The sequence below is a fragment of the Stegodyphus dumicola genome, chromosome 10 (genome assembly GCF_044657685.1).
Source record: "Stegodyphus dumicola isolate Sdum_Otavi_A_Nest chromosome 10, ASM4465768v1".
NCBI lineage: Eukaryota > Metazoa > Arthropoda > Arachnida > Araneae > Eresidae > Stegodyphus > Stegodyphus dumicola.
Window position 1 is genome coordinate 100,311,680 of NC_140777.1, and position 20,186 is coordinate 100,331,865.

Below are 20,186 nucleotides of genomic sequence, written 5' to 3' on the forward strand. Positions count from 1 at the left end.
GAAAATCTTAGATGATTTCTTTGGATATTGCTTAAAGAATTTTCTTTGCCAATTGAGAATGAAGATATTCTACATTCCGCTGTCTAGAATTTTGCTGATTTTCTTGTATTTTCATGAGGGTGTTATTATTAAATTAGACAAAGCATTGCTTAAAAGTCTTATAGTATAACAATAGTGAAAATATTGTTAAAATTCGGGAAGCTGATACTAAATTAAGAGAAAAAAGTATACAGGTGCTAGCTAATACTAGATAACGCTTTCGTCTCTCTCAGCACGTCATTTCTCCTTGCGTTCAAAGGTGGCGCTGTGGTTCCTAATGGCAAATAAAACTGCCAAAGCAACTTCACTCATCAACTGGGTGAAAACTAGGAGAGATCGGTAATATAGGCGCGCGTGAATCTAAATTTTTAAAGTTTGGATTTGTTACGTTTATTATCATTTCTTCGGGGATTCGACATTTCATCATATTTTATCGAATTTGTATGTTATGAAATTCTTAAATTTCCTTCATTAGCAAAGCAGTAATTTAAAAAATAAATTGTTAATTTTGATATATTTAATCATTTGAACATGAAACTTTTAGCACTTATTCATTTATTCGAATTTATCTGTTTGTTGAACCTCGTAGCTGGTCAAGCACCATACTACGTACCAGCTCGATATGTAGACGACGATTTACGAGGTGATTATTGCCGTAACAGGTACCCTGTGACATGTTGCAGAGAACGAGACGATACTTGTAGTGTACCAATTCTTGGTACAGTATGCTATTGTGATATGTTCTGCAATCGAACCAATAATGCTGATTGTTGTCCAGATTTCAAAGCAGTCTGTCTTGGTATCAGTCCAGTGCCTCCTCCAGGACAACTAACTCAAAAATGTAAGTTGTATTTCAGTATTTAATAGTGGGATTTTATGTGTGAATTTTGACGTCTGAGACTTCTTCGGAATTCAAAAGCAAAACTACAAAAAAAAAAAAAAAAAAAAAAAAAACCAATTACTATTGTTTTACGTATTATGTAATGATGTCGCTACTTAATCTTTTTATTTGTAATATGGCATTATATATAAATTTACAAATAATTTTAAACTTAAAAATGGTGTTTAAATTTGAAATAACAGAAATTTAAATTCGATGCAATACCAGCTTCTTGAATTCTCTAATAGTATACAAAACAAAACAAGTATATTTGAAACTCAAATTATTCGAATCAAATGTTCTGGTTTCTAAGTTACTCTTGTTTTCTTAATTTATTTTCGTATTTTGACGTTTGTATATTTGTATTTTGAAACCAGATATTTTTCCAAAATTTCCGGACTGTTACGTTAGGTTAGACTACAATGTTATGCTTTTATAATCTAATATTCTTGACAGGCAGTTGCCATTATATAAACGCAGGTTTGCGTCCAGTTCTTAGAACATTACTATTCGAACAAATATAAAATTTGTTATTTATCTTTTAAATTTAATTGGTCTGTAACCCTTTAAACTGAGCGTGTTAAAAGCCGTAAACTTAATTTTGCTGTTGATTTTTAATAATGTGCAATATAATACACAATTTTTAAAAAAGCTATTAAATTATTTAGGTCAACATTTGCGACATTTAATTTGATCAATTGGTAAATATGTAGCCTGTGAATGTTAATGGAAAAGCGACTGCGTACCACAATGGTCTCATAATTCGCGGCCGGCATGCGGTTCCCGAAACAACTTTATGTGACCTGCGAAGACGTTTTAATTGTGTAAGTGTTGCAAATACGGTTCTTAAGTTTTACAGACATAACGATGTGGACTGAGCTTACATGCGCGACTGCTGTTGAAGGGTAAAAAAGAGAATGAATAGGTTGGAGCTTTGTTTTTGTGTTTGTACGATTCTACGTCAGGCCACCTGACTGAGGTAATATGGGAGAATTTTTCCTGCCAGTAAATTTAGCTTCCCAACTGACAGGTGGTAGCTCATCAGTATTCTGAAATTTCAGGTAATTTCTAAATATGAAAAAAAAAATTAATAGTATATATAAAAGTAATTTCTAGCTGGTAACGAGTCATTAGACTTCAAGTAGAAAATAAACAGTAATTTGAATTTTTCTTTGTGTTATTGTTTATGTATGTTTTCAATAAGTGAAAGCTAAAATTTATTTGATTGTGTGTTTTGTTTAAAATGTTTTAAAATTTTGTTAAAAAAATATTATGGCCTTTCAGCTGCTTTCAAATCGAACATTCGGTTCGCATGCTGTTTGAGCCTGGACCATGTACATACAGTATTAAAGAGTGTTTTAGAAATGTTGCATTCCTTAATAGCTTTTGAACGGTGTGTGGTAGACTTATGATTTCTTTTTAAGAAGCGTCGATTAAGAAACCGTTATACGACTTAAAGCAAATGACAAAGATGTTTTTGGGCAGAAGGGGGGGTGCAGTACTAATAAAATTACATTAAATATGAAAATTTTGAATTTCTTTATTAAAACAATATGAGAAACTAAACCCATTCATCATTTTGTAAAATTTACGAACACTTATAACTCCATATTCTAGTATTTTATGTATACTGTCTCAAAAATTTTAATTTATGATAATCTGAGGCAATTTGCATCATATAAGAAGAAGTGGGGGATATTTTATTTTACTTTGACAGTTTGCCCTTAAATTGTTTTTCCCTCTTTGACTGCTTCTTGCCTTTTTATTTATTTAAGGCTCATATAAAAAATTCAAGCATCGTGTTTTTTTGACCAAACTTTTCTCGATTTTGAAGTACTAAGCTGTAATTAAATACATTTTTGTTCTAGATTTTACTTCTAAATGATATTAACGTTGTATTTAAACATCTTCTAAACACGTATTGACGGACCATAATCGGGACATCATTTCACATATATTTCACAGTTACGCGACCTTCGATCGTGATTTCAGATTTAGCTTTGAATAGAAAGACTGAAATGGAAACTTCTACCCTACCTCATCGAGAAAGACAATACATTGACTGAAATGAGACATAACCGAAAGAAAGTTTAAAAGTGTAATTATTATTAACGATTTGTTTTCCGAAATGGTTACAGAAAAACAACATTTTAATTCTAAAAGAGTGTACTGTTTCTAGGCAAGTTTGCAAAACATTTTTATGCGTACGAAGAACTATACGTGAAGGAAAAAATATAAGTCTAAGTAATCAAGCATGCTGTCGTATTTCAAGCCTTTCACCTCAACCGCAGCAGAGAACAAACCTCTCCTCGGAATTATGATAGGAGTGAAAGTGTGGAGACTTGACTAATTCAAATCGAATCAAAAAAGTGTATTAATTAAAAAACCCTCTTCCTCTTCTATAATTCTTTTCCTCTTTCTCCTATACTTTTCCTTCGGCATTTTCCATTACGAAGATCCGTCAAGTCAGATTTATGCACCATTGTCAGCATGTCTCTGCATTTTATCAACTTTCTGTGTTCTTCGCCTTCCCGATTCTAAAACAATCAAATATATTATATATATATATAAAGATATAAAGTAAAAAATTTAGAACTAATATTTCACAAAGACTAGAAATTGAAATTCATAATTAATAAATTTCTCTTCAAAAATTATGAAATTAAAATAAAAATGAACAAAAACAGAAAAAGAATTCAATCAATCTCAGGAATTCTCAATCAATGTCATTTCATCAGGGAAGGGAACCTTGAAATTAATTGAAATCTCTCTTCTACAAAAATCCTTACTTTTTTGTATCCAGAATTAGCCAATGAACCATTTCAATGTATTTAAATTATAATTATAATAGTTCATCCGAACATTCTAGCCCTTCCACAAAGCAAGGGAAAATTTTTTTCTAATTATAAACATTAGAATAATCGTAAATAAAGAGAAATTTATCCCTTTACAAGAAATGAAAACAAAAATGAAAAAACAAAACTTCAGTGAAACATTTTTAAATTTCAATGTGATTCTTTAAACAGAAGAAAGCCAATGAACTAAGATGTAGTTGAGAAACCTATTTAGAACATACAAAATGAAATTAGAACTCCCTTCTTTCTCATTAGACTCTAGTTTAAATTTGATAGGCGATACAGAATAATTCGTACATTTTTTCCATCTTGGTTTCTTTGGCGAAACTAAAAAACTTTGACAAGAAATTAATCGCTCAAAAGGCTAAAATCTTGTACGTAAATGTAATTTTGAAACCAAAAGGAAAACGTTAAAATATTTCAAAGAAAATTTAATTTTTTATTCAAAGAAACAGAAAGCATACTAACTGAATGAAATTAAAGTAAAATTTTTACTCTAATAAAACACAAAAGGAAATAAATACAATTATTTAGTGTAAAACCTAAGAACATTTAGAAAATCTTAAAAAAAAAGAATTCTTTTGTTTTAAAAGTATTGAAAATAAAAGTAAAAATACTTATATATTGGAAAATAAATACTTATAAAATTATATTGGAAAATAAATACTTATAAAATTATATTGTAAAAACAAAATACTTATATGTATAGATAGTATATTACTTCTGTTTGTATGTATTGCATATTTAATATATCATAATTATCATACCTTAGTTTTACTGTATGCTAATATTATTTAAAGTTTTACTGCATTTTGGCGTCATTTAATAGGCTGCATTTTAAGCGGCGGAAGGTTCAGAAAAATTTCATGTATAACTTAACTTTTCCTTTTGCATTATATATTTCGGCTTTCGAAAGAATTCGCTGCAAAGCTTTGCTTTCATGAAAGTGAAGGAAAGCTGTAGCAATCCTTCACTTTCATGAAAGTGTAGCAATCTTGTAAAACAGTCTGATTAACCCAGAAGATTTATTATTTTTTTGTCTTGTGCAAAAACTTTAAAAGCATATATTATATTGTAAATTTTATTATTTTACGTTAAAATATAAGTTACTTAATTTCATTTAAAACTAATACAAATGAAGTGGAATTTTGTTTCTTGTCAAATAAGCACCTCCGCCCTCCCCAATAAATAAATAAATAATAATTTTAAAAAAGAGAAAGAGTTGTATCATCCACAGCGGTGATCCGTTTGCGGACTTTAAAGTGACCTTAAAGCTCAAGCTCACTGGTGATTAACAGCGAATCTTGCACCATTTGACTTAATTTTAATAACTGTCAGAACCTATTGTATTAATTCATATTGGCCGCGTAAGGGGGATCTCAAAGGGAAATAGTGTCCTTTGGTTTAATTTTAATTTTAAAATCTATTTGAATTTACACTACTTCTTTGCATCAGTGACTTACGGTTTAACATCCAATGATCGTCAACTTGTAGGTCACCAAGGACCAAAAATGATATATACCTTGATTTAATTTACGTTATATAAATTTGCAGCCTCAGCCCATACTGGTGGTCTGTAAGTTGGTCCAACTCGTATTCGTTCGCGATCATTGTTGAACGGAACTATTGTACTTAGATTTCAGTTTAAAATCCATCTTAATTTATCGTGGTTCCCCGCTCTATGACGTATAAATTGATCTCCATAACCCTTATTTTGATGAAGTGTCATAGCGGTCACCTATCTATACATCGGTTCGTTTTAAATTTTTAAATGCTATTTAAGTTTAGCGTTTACCTCCTGATAACTTTGAACTACATGATGGTAATAGCTGTCAACTTGTAACGACTGCCAACTTGTAGAGAAACATAAGTTATATAGTTGAACTGCAACTTTCAATTTAATTTTAGCAATCGAACTAAATGTGCTAAAATTAAATAAATGGAACACAATTTTAAATATATATAACTGGAGTAAAGATTTAAATTTTTCAAGTTTAAACGGCTGTGTTGAGCGATTTTATGAAGTAAGTATTTTTAAACGAAAAAATTCAATTCTCTCACTTGCATCATACTAAATACATTAGCGTACAGGAAGACGACAATCCAGTTATCTGGATTTTAAGTGTACGAATGAAATATTAGTCCCAGTTAATCCGGATATCTGAAGTTCTCCAAATAAAATTTTAGGAAGAACTTCGCAAAAAACCCCATAAACTTCGCCACAAATAGCTGTAATAGTACAAACCTGGTTACCCAACGAATTGGCTTGTTCGAAAGCAGTAAGAATTCCTCTTACATTCTTTTGGGAATGACGGCATCCTTTCCCTGAGGCAAATAGCCCTCGAGTGCTTTGCCGTAATCAAATAATTTAAAACACACTAATCCATTCCTTTTGGTTCCTTACATTGCTGTTCATAATTTTGTATATTGTAGCATCTCAGACATTGTTTGTCATTGCACTTGTAATTTATTCTTCACTTACTATTTATTATTTTTTCTGGTTTCCACGCTATGTTTTCTGAATTTTTAACAGTGCATAGGTGATGATTTTTTCGCTTAGTTAAGGAAGTTGTCGAATGCAGATGCTTGTCTGCAGTGGTGCGGATGCAGAAGGATTACCGCCTTCATTGAAAACATGTTCACAGCAGCAGGAGATCACAGATCAGCAGAGATTCTGATACCGTTGTTTAAGAAGCATATGGTAAATGAAATTACTATTATGAATGATGAATGGCGGATATACACATTCTTAGGCAAGCATGTGTATTATGTGCCTCAGACTGTTAATCGTTCCACAAGTTTCGTTAATCCGGCAACTGGTGCACATACCCCATCTACAGAAACACATAGGCGGCCTCTGATATTTAGTTACAAGAAAACTTTAGCTGATTTCTTTGTGAAGTTAAGCATAAAGGCAGCATACATTCACGGAAAATTTAAGAGCCGTTGAGGATTACATCCTTTTAATGCAATAAATCTTTAGCAGTTTCCTTAAATTTTTGAAAAAGAAGGAAGGGCTTTTTTCGGGGCTATAGAAATCTAAAAAGTAAATGAAATAATGTTAGATATAAGTATACCAGTTTTTTAATTGCTTTAGAATAATATAATTAATGAAAGATCTATTTCAATTATAATATTAACATTTACTTTACTTTTTATGCTAATTTTTACTTACTTATGCTTAACAGTCTGCTTTTCCGATAACCTGAACTTAATTGTACTAATTATCCGATAGCAAGCTAAATTTGAACTTACACATGCATAATATCACGCTGTACATTAAGTACCATTCTTAAAGCGCTAAATTTGGTTTATACACTGATGTACCACTGAATTAGGAATATATATGGCTATGTAAAATTTGTAGCGTTTCGTCTCATTTATGCTCACGTGAGGGTTTTTTTTTCACTGCACATATAACTAGTACTATAGTTGTTGTCGTTACAATTGCCAGTATGGGTAAAACTTCTGATTTAGATTACATTTTTCGGCGCTTCACGAATGGGCCATTCAATTTCCAAAATCGTCAGAGGGCTAGGAATTTCAAGGTCAACAGTGTCAAAAGTATACCGAGAATGGTCGTGCTGGAAATTAGCAATCGGGAAAATTGCAAAGGACAATTTCTTTCAAGTGAGCGTGGTTTGAGACAGCGTGGCAAACGTTAGCCCAAATTACTACCCAATTGAATCAAGATGCCAGTCGTATAGTCAATAAACGGATCGTGCAACGCTCCTTTCATCGTATGAGATTTCGGAGCCGTAGACCTACGAGAGTATCATTGTTTAATGCATGCCATCGAGCTGCACGTCTTGCCTCGACAGGTAAACCAAAGAACAAGAGCTGTCATTCCCTGGCTGTTCGTAACAGCCTTACACAGATTAAGTGCCCAAACCTCCAGAGGCTATCCGAGAGGGCGCCACTTCCCTCGGTGAACCCATGGGGACCTCACATGTCCGATATCGTTCTTCCCCCAAGTGTTGACCTAGAGGCGCCACTCCCCGGATAATCTTCAATATCTGACCATGTAACGTCCCCACATCCAAGACAGTACCAGTACGGTACCTGCCAAGCCTGAATCAACTACCGAAAACACGATAGTTCTAGACCGTGAAGACTGATTATTTACCCCAGAGGTCGAGGCTGTCTAGACACAGGTCTAGCCAGTTGTCGGGACAGAACCCCGGGTCTCTTGCCATAAATGATCGGTTCCGGAAATTTCAACCCAGTCGAATCCTAGGAACGGGTGTCCAACATCAGCAGCTCAGATGAACCTGGTTACCGACGAGGGCATGAGGAGGCCGATGCTGGACTGGAATTATAAGGTAGCGCGTCACTGCCCCGGCAGCTGCACCCACTCTCAGAAGGTCCAGATCCCTTGCATATAATGGTCGGTTCCGGAGTTTCAAGCCTTTCTAACTTCAAGGGAGTAACAACTACCCCCCGAATCTTGTTTAGGCAAGAGAAGACAGAGATGTTTAATGCATGCCATCGAGCAGCACGTCATGTCTGGTCAAGCGACCACAGAGAATGGAATCTGGAGGACTGAAAACGAGTAGCATGGAATGATGAGTAACACCGACAGGAGGCTGAGAATATGGCGTCAGGCTCATGAAGCCATGGATCCTGCATGCCAAGTTGGAACTGTAGAAGGCCATGGTGACTGAATCTTGGTATGGGGTGTTTTCCTTCGGCAATGTGAGGAATCTTTGGTACTTGAACAAACCTCCCTTAGTATTCGGTAAGTAGAGTTCGGGCGTGCCAATTTTCAACGTACTTCAATTGATCGTTTTTTTAATTCTGGTGACCGTTCTAGAAATTTCCGGTATTTCGATATACTGAAGTAAAGAATTCCTTCAAATTTAGATCTCTAATTTTTTTTTCCAACATGTTGTTCTTTGTACATTTTTACGGTTAATTTTGTGGCAGTCTGTAAATCTGGAAATTTTAAAATGTTTGAAACATCTTGTTGTGTATGGGTGGTATCACACAACCATTTATTTCAGACGAACAACTGTTTCAGAAAATTTTTTTACCTACCTTATTACTGAAATAAAGCTCGCGATTTTATCCTTTCTTTTGCAAAAAATTGTCAGTTGTTTGTTTTCAACAACCTATTAGCATCGAATTTTCCGTCATCAGCTATCATTTGTATTGGAGAACTAGTTTCTCTTTTACATGGTAACCCAAAAACGTTCCGCGGTGGTTGCCTATTGCGGTGGTTGCCTATCCAAATGATGTGGGAAAGCAGAAAAAAATTGTTCCAACGAGTTTTTCTTCCTAATTGTTTTGAATGTGTAATACCACTTCAACAGACTAATTTATTTCCGTGTTCAAATCTTAGTTAAGTCTTATTAATGAAAATAGTGGAAATGTGATCTAAAATTTTTCTATAAAATAGGAAAGAGTTGTATCTTTCCGTAGTGGCATGTATGCAGGTAATGTTTTCCTCCCACTGCATTTTGGGCAGAGAATAACTGCAACAGAACTATTAAATAGACTCTGTATATAGCTGTATTGCAACGAAGGAATCAAAACAAAACAAATTTTTTACTAGCCTATTGAGCATTAAATGAAAATCTGCATGCAGGAGTTTGATAGCGTAAAAGAAATAATTAGAATTATAGGTTGCTGCTAAGAAATTAGTGCTATTTAGGCAAGTAATTTGATCTAGTACGGAAGCTCTCCTAAGAAATAAACATATTCTACCTCATGTTCATTACAAGCGAATAATATTGCCGTATTTCAGTTCTGAAATATCGTTATAATTATTTTCATGTATATTTGATATCATGTGAGTTATGAAGAAAAAGAGTTTTCTACTATTTTTACCCTTCATAACTATCTGTCTGTTTATCGAAATTTAAAGAAATAAGGTTAATTAATGCTATATACGTTAAGAAAGCGAAAAGTATCTTAAGCCATGTGCTGTATTTTGATTCCTACTGATATTTTAAATGACGAGATATAAAAATATTTTAAGCAGGACGCGCGCTAATGTATAAGGTATTTCTCCCGCCTTCTTGGCGTGCCTTCGTGGTGTGGTGGTCTGCACGCTGGGCGCGTATTCCTTAGGTCCGTGGTTCGATTCCCGGCAAAGGCGTTGCTATTTTTCATCTCTCTTGCTTCCAAAAAAATTCCTAATGTCTCTACAAATGGGCTAAATGAATGGACGGACTTAGTGAACTAACTTTGCCAAACTATCAATTTGATGGTTTTAATAGGCTAAAATTAGCGTAACAGGCTTTTGGCAAAGAACAATTACAACGCAGTTTTAATCAAACAAGCTTATATGACCAAAACGAACTGAAAATTTTAGCTGTAGGCTGTAGGCAAACAAGAAAGGATAATTTAAACTTATTTTTAAAATAAAAATGATTTATGCGTTGATAAAATAAGTAACTAATAAAATTTATTAAAGTCTAAATTTATTTATACCTACATGTATTGGAATAAACTATTCCCTTGTTTGTTTTAACATCTAATTTAAAATACACTGTTTGAGTTGAAAACTCTTAGGGGTGATGACGTGGCACGTAATGAAAAATCCAGATTCTAAAGAAACAACTACTGTATTAAAAACCATACTGTCTTTTTCCAAATGTGTTCTTCGTTATAAGTGCCTTATGTAGGTGTTGTGGAAGCTATTTTGTTAAATGTTTTTGTGTAACTACTAGTAAATATTTTTAATTGTGTAAACTGGACTTTGGGCTCCTCCTTTTCTTTAGTTTATTTAAAAGCTTCACTACAAAAATGCAATAGAAATTCTTATAAAGTTTCTAGTAATCAGTTTATTTTCCGCGGAATTTAGCTTTGGAAAAGAAAGCAAAAATAAAATTTTAAAAACAAATTGGGGGGGGGGGTTTAATTTCTAGTCTTAATTTAGATTTAATACATTTGCGTTTATCTTACCATATTTTCTTGTATCATTTCTAAATAAAATTTGATTATGGCCCTGAGAAAAGCAAAGGACTGAAGAAACGCAGCCGAGGGAAGGTGCAAAGTTACATTGTAAGAGTGCCTTTGACATCCCGGGACCTCTGCCACGAACTGCTGATGGCAACAAATACATCGTCGCTGTCAATGGTTACTTCATAAGGTGGCCCGAAGGTTATCCTGTTCCGAGATCAAGGAAGGAATTTCATCTCTGTTATAAGTGAAGAATTCTGCAAGCTACTTGGCATCGACAAAACCCAAACGTCACCTTTATATCTCCAGTCATACGGCAGTAACCTCTTGTTACTGATTTCCAGGAAGCAACAGGACTGGGACCAGAAGTTACAGCTCTTCTTATTGGCCTATCGCAGTGCTGTCCACGAGACTACCAGCTATTTCCCATCTCAGATGCTCTTCGGTCTAGACTTCATCTGCTTTGCGATCTCTTGTTTAGTCCGTCCTTCGGATTTGCCTTCATCGCCTGATGAGTAAATCAAGATCTCCAGGCACGGTTTGAAGTGATGCTTGCGTGAGAGCGAGTCAGTTTGGCGATGGAGGAGATAAACAGCCGATACCACAGGAGAACTACAGGACAGCGATTCAACGAAGGTGACAAAGTGGGGGTATGGGATTCGATTCGACGCATAGGACATTCTTCTAAACCAGCGGTCGTCAACGCTTAGAACTTCACGGACCACTATATATTTTATATTTGACGGACCACTATATATTTTATATCTGACGGACCACTAACATGAATTAAAAAAAGGTAAATATATTTATACAATAATAATCAGCAAACTGCAAATATTTCGTTCACATTGAAAAATTCCATGAAAAGTACAAATATCTTACCTTCTTGTACAGAAAGCTTCACATTTCCATATCACTGAAAAGGAACTTCACGAAAAGCAAGAACAAACCGGCAAAGGCAAAGCAGTATCAATAAACTGATAATGTTATGCCGCAAATGCTTAATTATTGATAACATAATAATCATCGCTTAACTCAGCAATGGCGTCATCGATCAACAGTTAGTCCCCTCCCCCCCCCAAAAAAAACCGAAACTTCCAGTGATGCAATTATAAACGAGAATGCAGATGGTTCTCATAAAAAATCCATAAAGTTGCCTATTGACAAGGAGGAAAACTGTGTTTTTAACGACTACGATAGCATATGTTTGTAATTCAAAAGGAAAGAGGATTTCAGTTCGCGCTATTATTGATAACAGCAGCATATCCATGGATGCCAACTCTCACTTTCAAATGTCGTTAGATACAAAAGTAGCTAAAAAGTCGCTAAATTCAAAAGGAATTTCGCTAAAAGTAGTAGCTAAAATTAAAAAAAAAAAGTATAATCCATATTCCATAATAGGTGTTGTTACTCGTCATTTTTTAAACTGAATCTTCATAAAAATATAAATTATGTCCCAATTTTTCTGCGGACCATCAAAAAGTCTTCACGGACCACCGATTGGCGATTGCTATTCTAAACTACTGTCACTCTGGGGTAGTTTGGATCCGTAAGTCATTAGATTCTAAGCCTAAAGTCGTTCATTATGGTAGGCCTTTACAAGGGCCATAGTGCAGAATCCCCATAATGTATATAATGTAAATAGTACAATAAGACCATGGTCCTATCTGAATTCTGCAATCAAAACAAAATGCATGAATTTATTTTATTTTATACAAATTAAATAAATTCATGCATTTATTTATTGGTTTAGTTTTAGATTTGTTGCATGTTATTTATTGAAATAATTGTTTTAGTGTTGCTTTAATTTTCCTTAGTTGTAAGTATGGCTTCCTGTCAAGAGATTGTACTGTCCGACATATGCAGTCTTTGGAAGGGGGCAGTGTTAAGAATTTTGTCTTTATGCAAATAAGTGTTTTTGAAGATATATGTTAAATTGTAGTATCTTTTTATGATGCAACATGAAAAGTTTGAAGATTCGAAGCTCTGCCGGAAAATAAGATTACAGGGGCAAGTTTATTTCACATTAAGATAAATGTGCAATATCGCTAAACTGGCAGATCTAAACTGACGAGATCGCCAAGCTGGCGACGATTTTGGCAACTAATTTTCATGGCCAACTGTAGCGAGGAATCGCCAAAAGTCGCTAAATTTGGCGACATTTCGGTCCAGTCTCTGATGCTGATACTGTTCCCTGTATGTAGCTGTAGCCGTATCCGGCCTACAGATGTAACTTTAACCGTATATGCCTTCCAGTAATTTAGAGAAATGAAACTGCTAGAAATTTTCTGGCGGCAGGAGGAAAACTATATAAGACCATAGAGAGTATTTGCTCTTAATTTTTGTAGTTCAATGCTGATTTCGAAGTATTGAGATATTCGTGAGAGCTTCGCCTTTTAGATGTGCTTTGCATTGCACTATGTTTAAGGTTCTTAGCAGTTTTAAGTGTAACTACTTATTGCGCTCTGTGACACTGAGAAGAGCTGTACGAGTGCTTTTGTTTAAAGTTCCAAAACTGTACAGTGTTTCTTTTGGGAAAAACAAAATTTATCATCAGTTCTGTGTGCATTTAATCCATTGTGTGTATTTAATCCATTACGAATCTGAACGTACGCAGCGCGAGGATATTTTCTCTACTTAAATACTGTATAGTAAATCAGCTTGTAGAAAGTAGATGTATATCACTTTATGACCATGTAGCTCTTATTTAGCAGATCAGAGTGATAAGGCGCCTAAGGAACACTGTAATTGAAAATTCCTTGATCCTTGATCTCAAACGTCGATAAAATATGTCCTAACTTACAGTTCCTAATGATGTTAGAGTGATGTATCAAAAAATAAATTCAACGCACGGGGGATGAGGGGAGGATGGCTAAAAACATCAAGAGGGGGGAGGAAACGAAAAAGAGCTATTTAACGGTTAGGTCATGATAACCGAGAGTGCCTAGGATGTTCGGTCATAGTAGAGCCGACGACTACTTATTTAAGAATTATTTAATATTTTCTTGGAGGTGTTTTATTATATTGGTTATACTTAGGTGTCTTCGGGATTTAATGCTTGATTTTGGTGTTGCTGCACATTAGTTTTAATGTATTATGGCTAAAGTAAATCATCTGATGAATCTCCAATGAGATTTGGCCATATTTAAATTAGTTCTGCTCGAGTTCAAATGTGCTTTTTTTTGCAATAAAAATTCGTCTGAATGATAAAAGGTGTATGAAAGACTAGTTTACTCATTAATTATATATTGTGAAGCACAAGGAAATATCTCCTGTACGAGGGATGCTTTTGCGAAAAATATTCTACGCGAACAATATCGTATTCAATTCGGTTCGATATACAAGTTACACAGGGCGATGTCCAAAAATTATAGGCAGCCAACCCATTCGCCATGAACCGTGCTATGTGAAGTAGCCAATATTACCCAACCATCTGATAGTGAGCAACAAATGTTAACATAAAAACAAAGAACGTAAAACTTATTATTTTATAGTTGATAAGTAAAATTTTTGGAATCTAGAATATCTTTTAAAATGAAAGTTGTATGTTTTCCTTAATCATATCGAAAGGGATTATTTGTTGACAGAATAAGGATGAAGAAAAGGAAAATCAAAAATCTGTAAAATTCATTCCGTGTAACAGAATTCGAATCGGCGATGGAAACACATTTGAGTAATTTTTTAAGAAAATCAAACGCTTTCAGTATGGAAATCGCGGTAAGTTTCCTTCAGTTTTACTCTGCATAGGGATTACTAATGTAAATTAAGAGTTGTTATATACTTTGAGATATTCATAAGTTAATTATGGCAGCAAATTATTGAGAACTTTATATAGCGAAAGTATAGCTTGCGTTAAAGTATAGAATGTTTTCTTTACAGAACGACACGCGCTAAATAATTTTCTGAAGTTTTGATTTAGTTGATAAGGCAAAGGTCACTAGGGAGTTGTTTGAGAGGAGGGATGCCTCCGTGGAGGACCTTTCTTAGGCAATCTGGCCTGTATACGCCTTACACATGGGAAAAACCAGAAAACGCTTATGTAGCCACCCCGTTCGCCTAGAATCGAATCCAGGTCGGTACTACCAGTGTTCAGCGATTTTAACGCTCGACCGCTGGTCATCCAATTTTCTGAAGAAAGGTGCCTATTAATCATTAAAAAAATAAATATGTCATTCTTATCTCTGATAACAGTTTTATTTTCAAAATAAACATTGTCAATAGAAAGCTTTTTTAACGTGGGTAATTGTGATTCGTTCCTTAATAATTTCATCCTCGTTTGTTAAAGTAATTAAACTATATATATCTATATCTATATATTGTGATATATATTGTGTTTAGAAAAAAGTGTACAGAAGAGCTTTTTTTAAAAAATCTGATGTATTGATGGATGAAATTTGGTAGTTTTAAAACAACATTTAAAAATCACACTTATATGCCATGGGCATCAAAAGCAAACGCTGATTCTTCAAAAGACAGGCACCAGCTCTTAAATCATTGCATTGGAGTAAAAATAATAACATTTTTAAACAAATAAGTAACAGTTTTTTTTTTGTGCATATTTATGTGCTTGCAGTTTCATACTGCAATTAACAAAGAAGTAAAGAAAGCTTTGCAGCCAAAAACTATTAATTGCCTGTGAAGCAGATCTCTCTTATATTTAAAAAGTATCTGAAAGTATATTTGAGAAATGTAAAAATTGTACTTTAGAAAATAAATATCTCAAACAGAATTTGAACAGAAACGAAAAAGAAAGGTTAATAAATCAGATTGTCAAAATTCAGCTGGTAAGAAGAGCAACAAATAAAGTCTACAAGAGCAGATACTACTTTTATTTGTTATTTAATTTGTTTGTTTATTTTTTTGCCTTTGTTCTGAGTGAAGAGCGTATTTCGGGCGTTCTTGAAATTTTTTGACCTCACTTGAACGTATTGTTTACGTTTCCTCTCTTTCAGAAGTGCTTTTTTTTCTCTTCATAAGTGCGTAAAGCCAAAAATAGATATAGTTATTCCGCTCCGCTTTTTCTGCGGAATAACCATTTTGTTAAACATGCATGAAAGCTGTAGTCAGTTCTTGATTAACTAGGTATTATTTATTGTGGAACGACGGAAAATTTGGCTGTCACAATCTATCAGAATAAAACAAAATTTCTGCAGGAAGAAAATGCTGATGATAACAGCATTTTTAATGATGCATTTCTTCAGTGATAGCAAAGAGTTGATGTTAGTATTCTAAAATTGTTTTTAATCACAACAGTAATTTACTTTAATAGTACATAATCTGAAATCTGCAAACACTGTTAAATCAATAGTTAAGAATAAATTAAAATAAATAAAAGCATTGTTCTTTCTGATGATCAAAGAACTAAATGAACTTATTGTCGAAATTAAATTGTTTAAAATAGAGGTAAATTGTAAATAGGTGATTTAAATAATTAATGATTAATTTTGTTAATTATAATAAATGTAATTTCCTTGGTTCTTTTCCTGTTATTTTTAACTGTTGTCAGATTAGTTATGATTAGTTTCAATATTACGCCGATTAATCGGGAGCTTATTATGATGAATTGTATTTGTAACTTTTCTATTCGCCTTTCGTTCTTATGAATTAAAAAAGGAATTAAGAAATCACTTTATCTTTGAATAACGGAGCGTGAAATATTTGGTAAAAATTCAACCTTTGCTGGTGTCAATAATTGGAGATCAGTCAACGAGTGATCAGGAACTAAAACACTAAAATTGTCTTTTTATTTAAATTGTGCTAGGTTATGAAAAAACTAATTAGAAAAAAAATATGAGAGGTTTCAGATTTTAAATTACGTCCGAAGAGACTTTTTTTTTAACGTTTTGTGTGTTACCTTTATTTATTTATTGTCATGCTCTTTGCACTTATACCATAACATTCAGTTCAACAGCAATGTCGCAAAATAATTTTAAAATGAGCATATCTGTTTTATCACAATGCAAGAAACATATATACATTTATGCAGATTCTTCATAATTTAATTTCTTCAAATATAATACAGGGCGTATTTGGTGGCAACAGTTCGAAAAGTGAAACGGATATTCAGAGTGGTTCAACGTAAAATCGCAAAACGAAAGCAATAGTCCTTCAGAGACAAAGCCCCTTTGGACGAAAAATAATAACTTAAATCAACTGAGAACTAAGCAATAGAAAATTAACCTATCTGGTTTTAAGATTTTCGTCAAATATACGTATATGTATTTAAAGCGACAAACAATAGAATTAACAATGGAATTGTAACTTAATTTGGACTTATTTTGGTCAATAACTTTTAGTACATGAGACTAAATTTATGATGACGTCAGAGGTCATGTGAGCCTATAGCGTCACAGAAATTGCTTGATCGCTGATGTCATGTGCTACGTTTTGCTGCTTTTTTAATTTTCTCTGGCTGCTTTAGCTCAAACGTTTCTGCCATACAAGTGCAGTCTGACTGTGGGAAAGTGACGATGTGCAGTTTACAGAATAAATAAAATATGGCTTAAAAAAGAAGTTAATTCAGATGGCAGCAAACAAAGGCAAAAACTTTTGTGTACGGAATGGGAGAGGGATGTGTAATTAATACAAAGACAACATTTTGCCCAACTGAAATCGCTGATCCAAATATCAGTGAAAATCGGCTTCCGGCAACTAGGTCACGATACAGAAAATGGAAACGAGAAAATGTATCGTACTTTACGAAATTCTGCAACATGTTTTTGCATTTTGCTTACATTCTCAATAATTATATCATCAGACATACATGAAGATAACCATCATCAACCTTCTGACATCATACTTCGGTCTTGCCCAATTTTCACCCCCCCCCCCATCTATAACATTTTTTATGTCTAACAAGGTTTTGTTCCAAACTTTTAAGTAAGCATGAAGCCATAGTTATGTTGCGTATATTACTTTTCTGTTGTTATTGCTCGGTAATTGCCGGATGTCGGTCTCGGCTAACGCATTGTTCTTTTTTTACTGTTAGTCTGTCAAAATGAGAATCATGTTTCACCAAATGAATGCCATTTGATTTTCGTCTTCATTTTGGAAACTGGTGAGTGTTTAGTCCAAAGGGCCTTTGTCCCTGAAGTCCTATTGTTTTCGTTTTGCGATTTTGTGTTGAATCACGTTAGAGTCCTGCATTATATTGGAAGAAATGAAATAATGAAAAATCTGCATAAATGTATGTATATTTCTCGCATTGTGATAAAACAACGGTACATAGAGCCATCGAAATTTAATGACGTATTCCTCCTACGAATATGGGCATGTAAGACCAAATTTCAAATTTGGAATTAGTTTTATTATCGATTTCATATTTTTCAAAACTTTAACGTATTTTTGATTAACAAACTCAACGATTTAAAAGCGAGCAATGGCAACACTTTACGGGGGGGGGACCTTTTTATATCCAGCGGACGCGGAACTGTGTATCGGAAATTCTAAAGATATGCTCATTTTAAAATTATTTTGCGACATTGCTATCTAACTGAATTTTATGGTTTAAGTGCAAAGAACATGATATTTAATAAATAAAGGTCGCACACAAAACGTTAAAAAAACGCCCCTTTTGACGTAATTTAAAATTTGAAACCTTTCGGATTAAAAATTTTTGTTTTGTTTTGTTTTGTTGTTGCATATTTCGCTGCTAAGATCGCTACAGTTATATTGAATTCCAATGTGTATGGTCGCTTTGCTATAAGGCGTACGTTTCTTCCATAACATTACCCTGTTCAAAAGTTATGAAAATGTACAGACTTGTATGAGAATCTTCTTAATGGATTTATCTGGGCTCTGGAAAGCAACGTGTTTAATGTAGGTGTTTATAAACACACGGTTTATTTTTAACAATCAAAAGCAACTTCCGTTATGTTTTGCCGTCAGAGAGTCTGTTGTTTGAACAGAGATTCTTAACCTTGAAGACTTAGTCATGGTATGAAAAATACGAGATTACTTCTATTTTAACGAATAGTCAACCGTGCCAGTTCAGTCTTGACGGAATACTTCTGTTTGTTTTCGTTGGAGTACGTTTGTCCTTACTATTATTATGCATCTTAGGGTAACTTAACAAACTTAGTTTTCAGTTCACCTTGAAAACTTTTTATTTTTAATAAGAATAAAATTAAATGAATATGACCTCATAAGTTCCTAAAGTAATCATGTCAAAAGACAAACGCTAACTAAAGTAATGGAAAGAAAGAATAACCACCAGGTGACGGATGTTTTTGCCAAGTGTTGTAACACACAAGAGCCAATGTTTGTATTCACTAATACCATTCTATCTAATGTTACTATCAATAGCAGAACTCCTTGGTGGTTTCTTAGAAAATCGAGGTGGTCGGAAGACGCTAAGATGACACTTCGGTTAACCAGTGAATAAATTGCAAATATATGCATGCTGCTATGTATTTTTGTAAGCAAGAAGGTAATTTAGTCTGAACCTAATTTGTTAAACTGTCTAAGCGATTATTTCAGGCCATGAATGAATACATCATCCTTCTCCTTCATTTACGCTAAGATCCGGATCCATTTTTAACTCCTATCATATTAAAGAGAGAGGGGGGGAGGGGAAAAAATAGTTGATTCAAGTAGGCTGAAGAAAGCCGACGATTCTATTGGTGGTTTTGATCTCAGAATTAAGGGTATTGTTCATTTCATTCTGCCTCGCATGTGGGTTCCCCAATTAAGGAATATTTTTTATTGCTTTTTATTATAGTGGAACGTTTCAAAGTGGCTTAAAGAGACGTTTAAAGACATTACAAATGCTGCAATTCATATATTTCGAGCTTAATGCGATGAGATATGGCTTCCAGCTCGTAACTGAATTAATCTGCTGTTTTAAAATAAGGACTGCGAATGACTCTTGAATGCGGAATTGAACATTTCATTTGATTTAAATAGTCGTTATCTATGTAAAAAGCAAATATCAGTTATTTGGGAGAACTCAAAATATTTTTGTTGCGCATACATTAAATTTATTTACGTTAATTAAAACTATATTGCGTTAAATAAACGTATAAAGGAAATTTTATTTTACGATGTGAAGCACGTACACACACACACACACACATATATAGTTTTTTTTCTTCTTAGGATTTTTTACCTTCTTATGATGATTTTGAATAAACTTTTAATTGTTTACTTCTGTTTTTGAATTTCAATGAGAGTGTAAGGGATAGGTCTTCTAAAGTAAGAATCTCATACAGATTGTGTTCTTAATAAGAAACTTTAATTTTAAGGTTATTTGCTATTTTGTTTTACAAGATTCTTATGGCTTAAATAGACTAATGTCTTTATTTGGATTGAGTATTAGTTGTACTTATGGTTTGAATCTAGCAAATAATTTGATCCTTACTTTGAAGTAAGATGAAACACTCTCTTAATTTAGTTGTTGTTAATTAATAGTAGATTGATTGGTTTATCGATAAGTCGATTAATCTGCGATCAATGACAAGTGCTGCCTATTCAATATTTAAAATTTACTTTTAATTTTTACGATTAAA

General features: G+C 33.5%; 1 protein-coding gene across 1 annotated transcript in view; it reads left to right on the forward strand.

Annotated features, from left to right (window-relative positions):
• The first annotated feature begins 341 nt into the window (after positions 1-341).
• LOC118195175 (tubulointerstitial nephritis antigen-like) overlaps positions 342-20,186 on the forward strand; it is a 168,002-nt gene continuing 148,157 nt past the window's right edge. Inside the window, exon 1 of the mRNA XM_035366431.2 lies at positions 342-880. Within this exon, the coding sequence (XP_035222322.1) occupies positions 571-880 (310 nt within the window). The 5' untranslated portion in view covers positions 342-570. The remainder of the gene's footprint in view (positions 881-20,186) is intronic.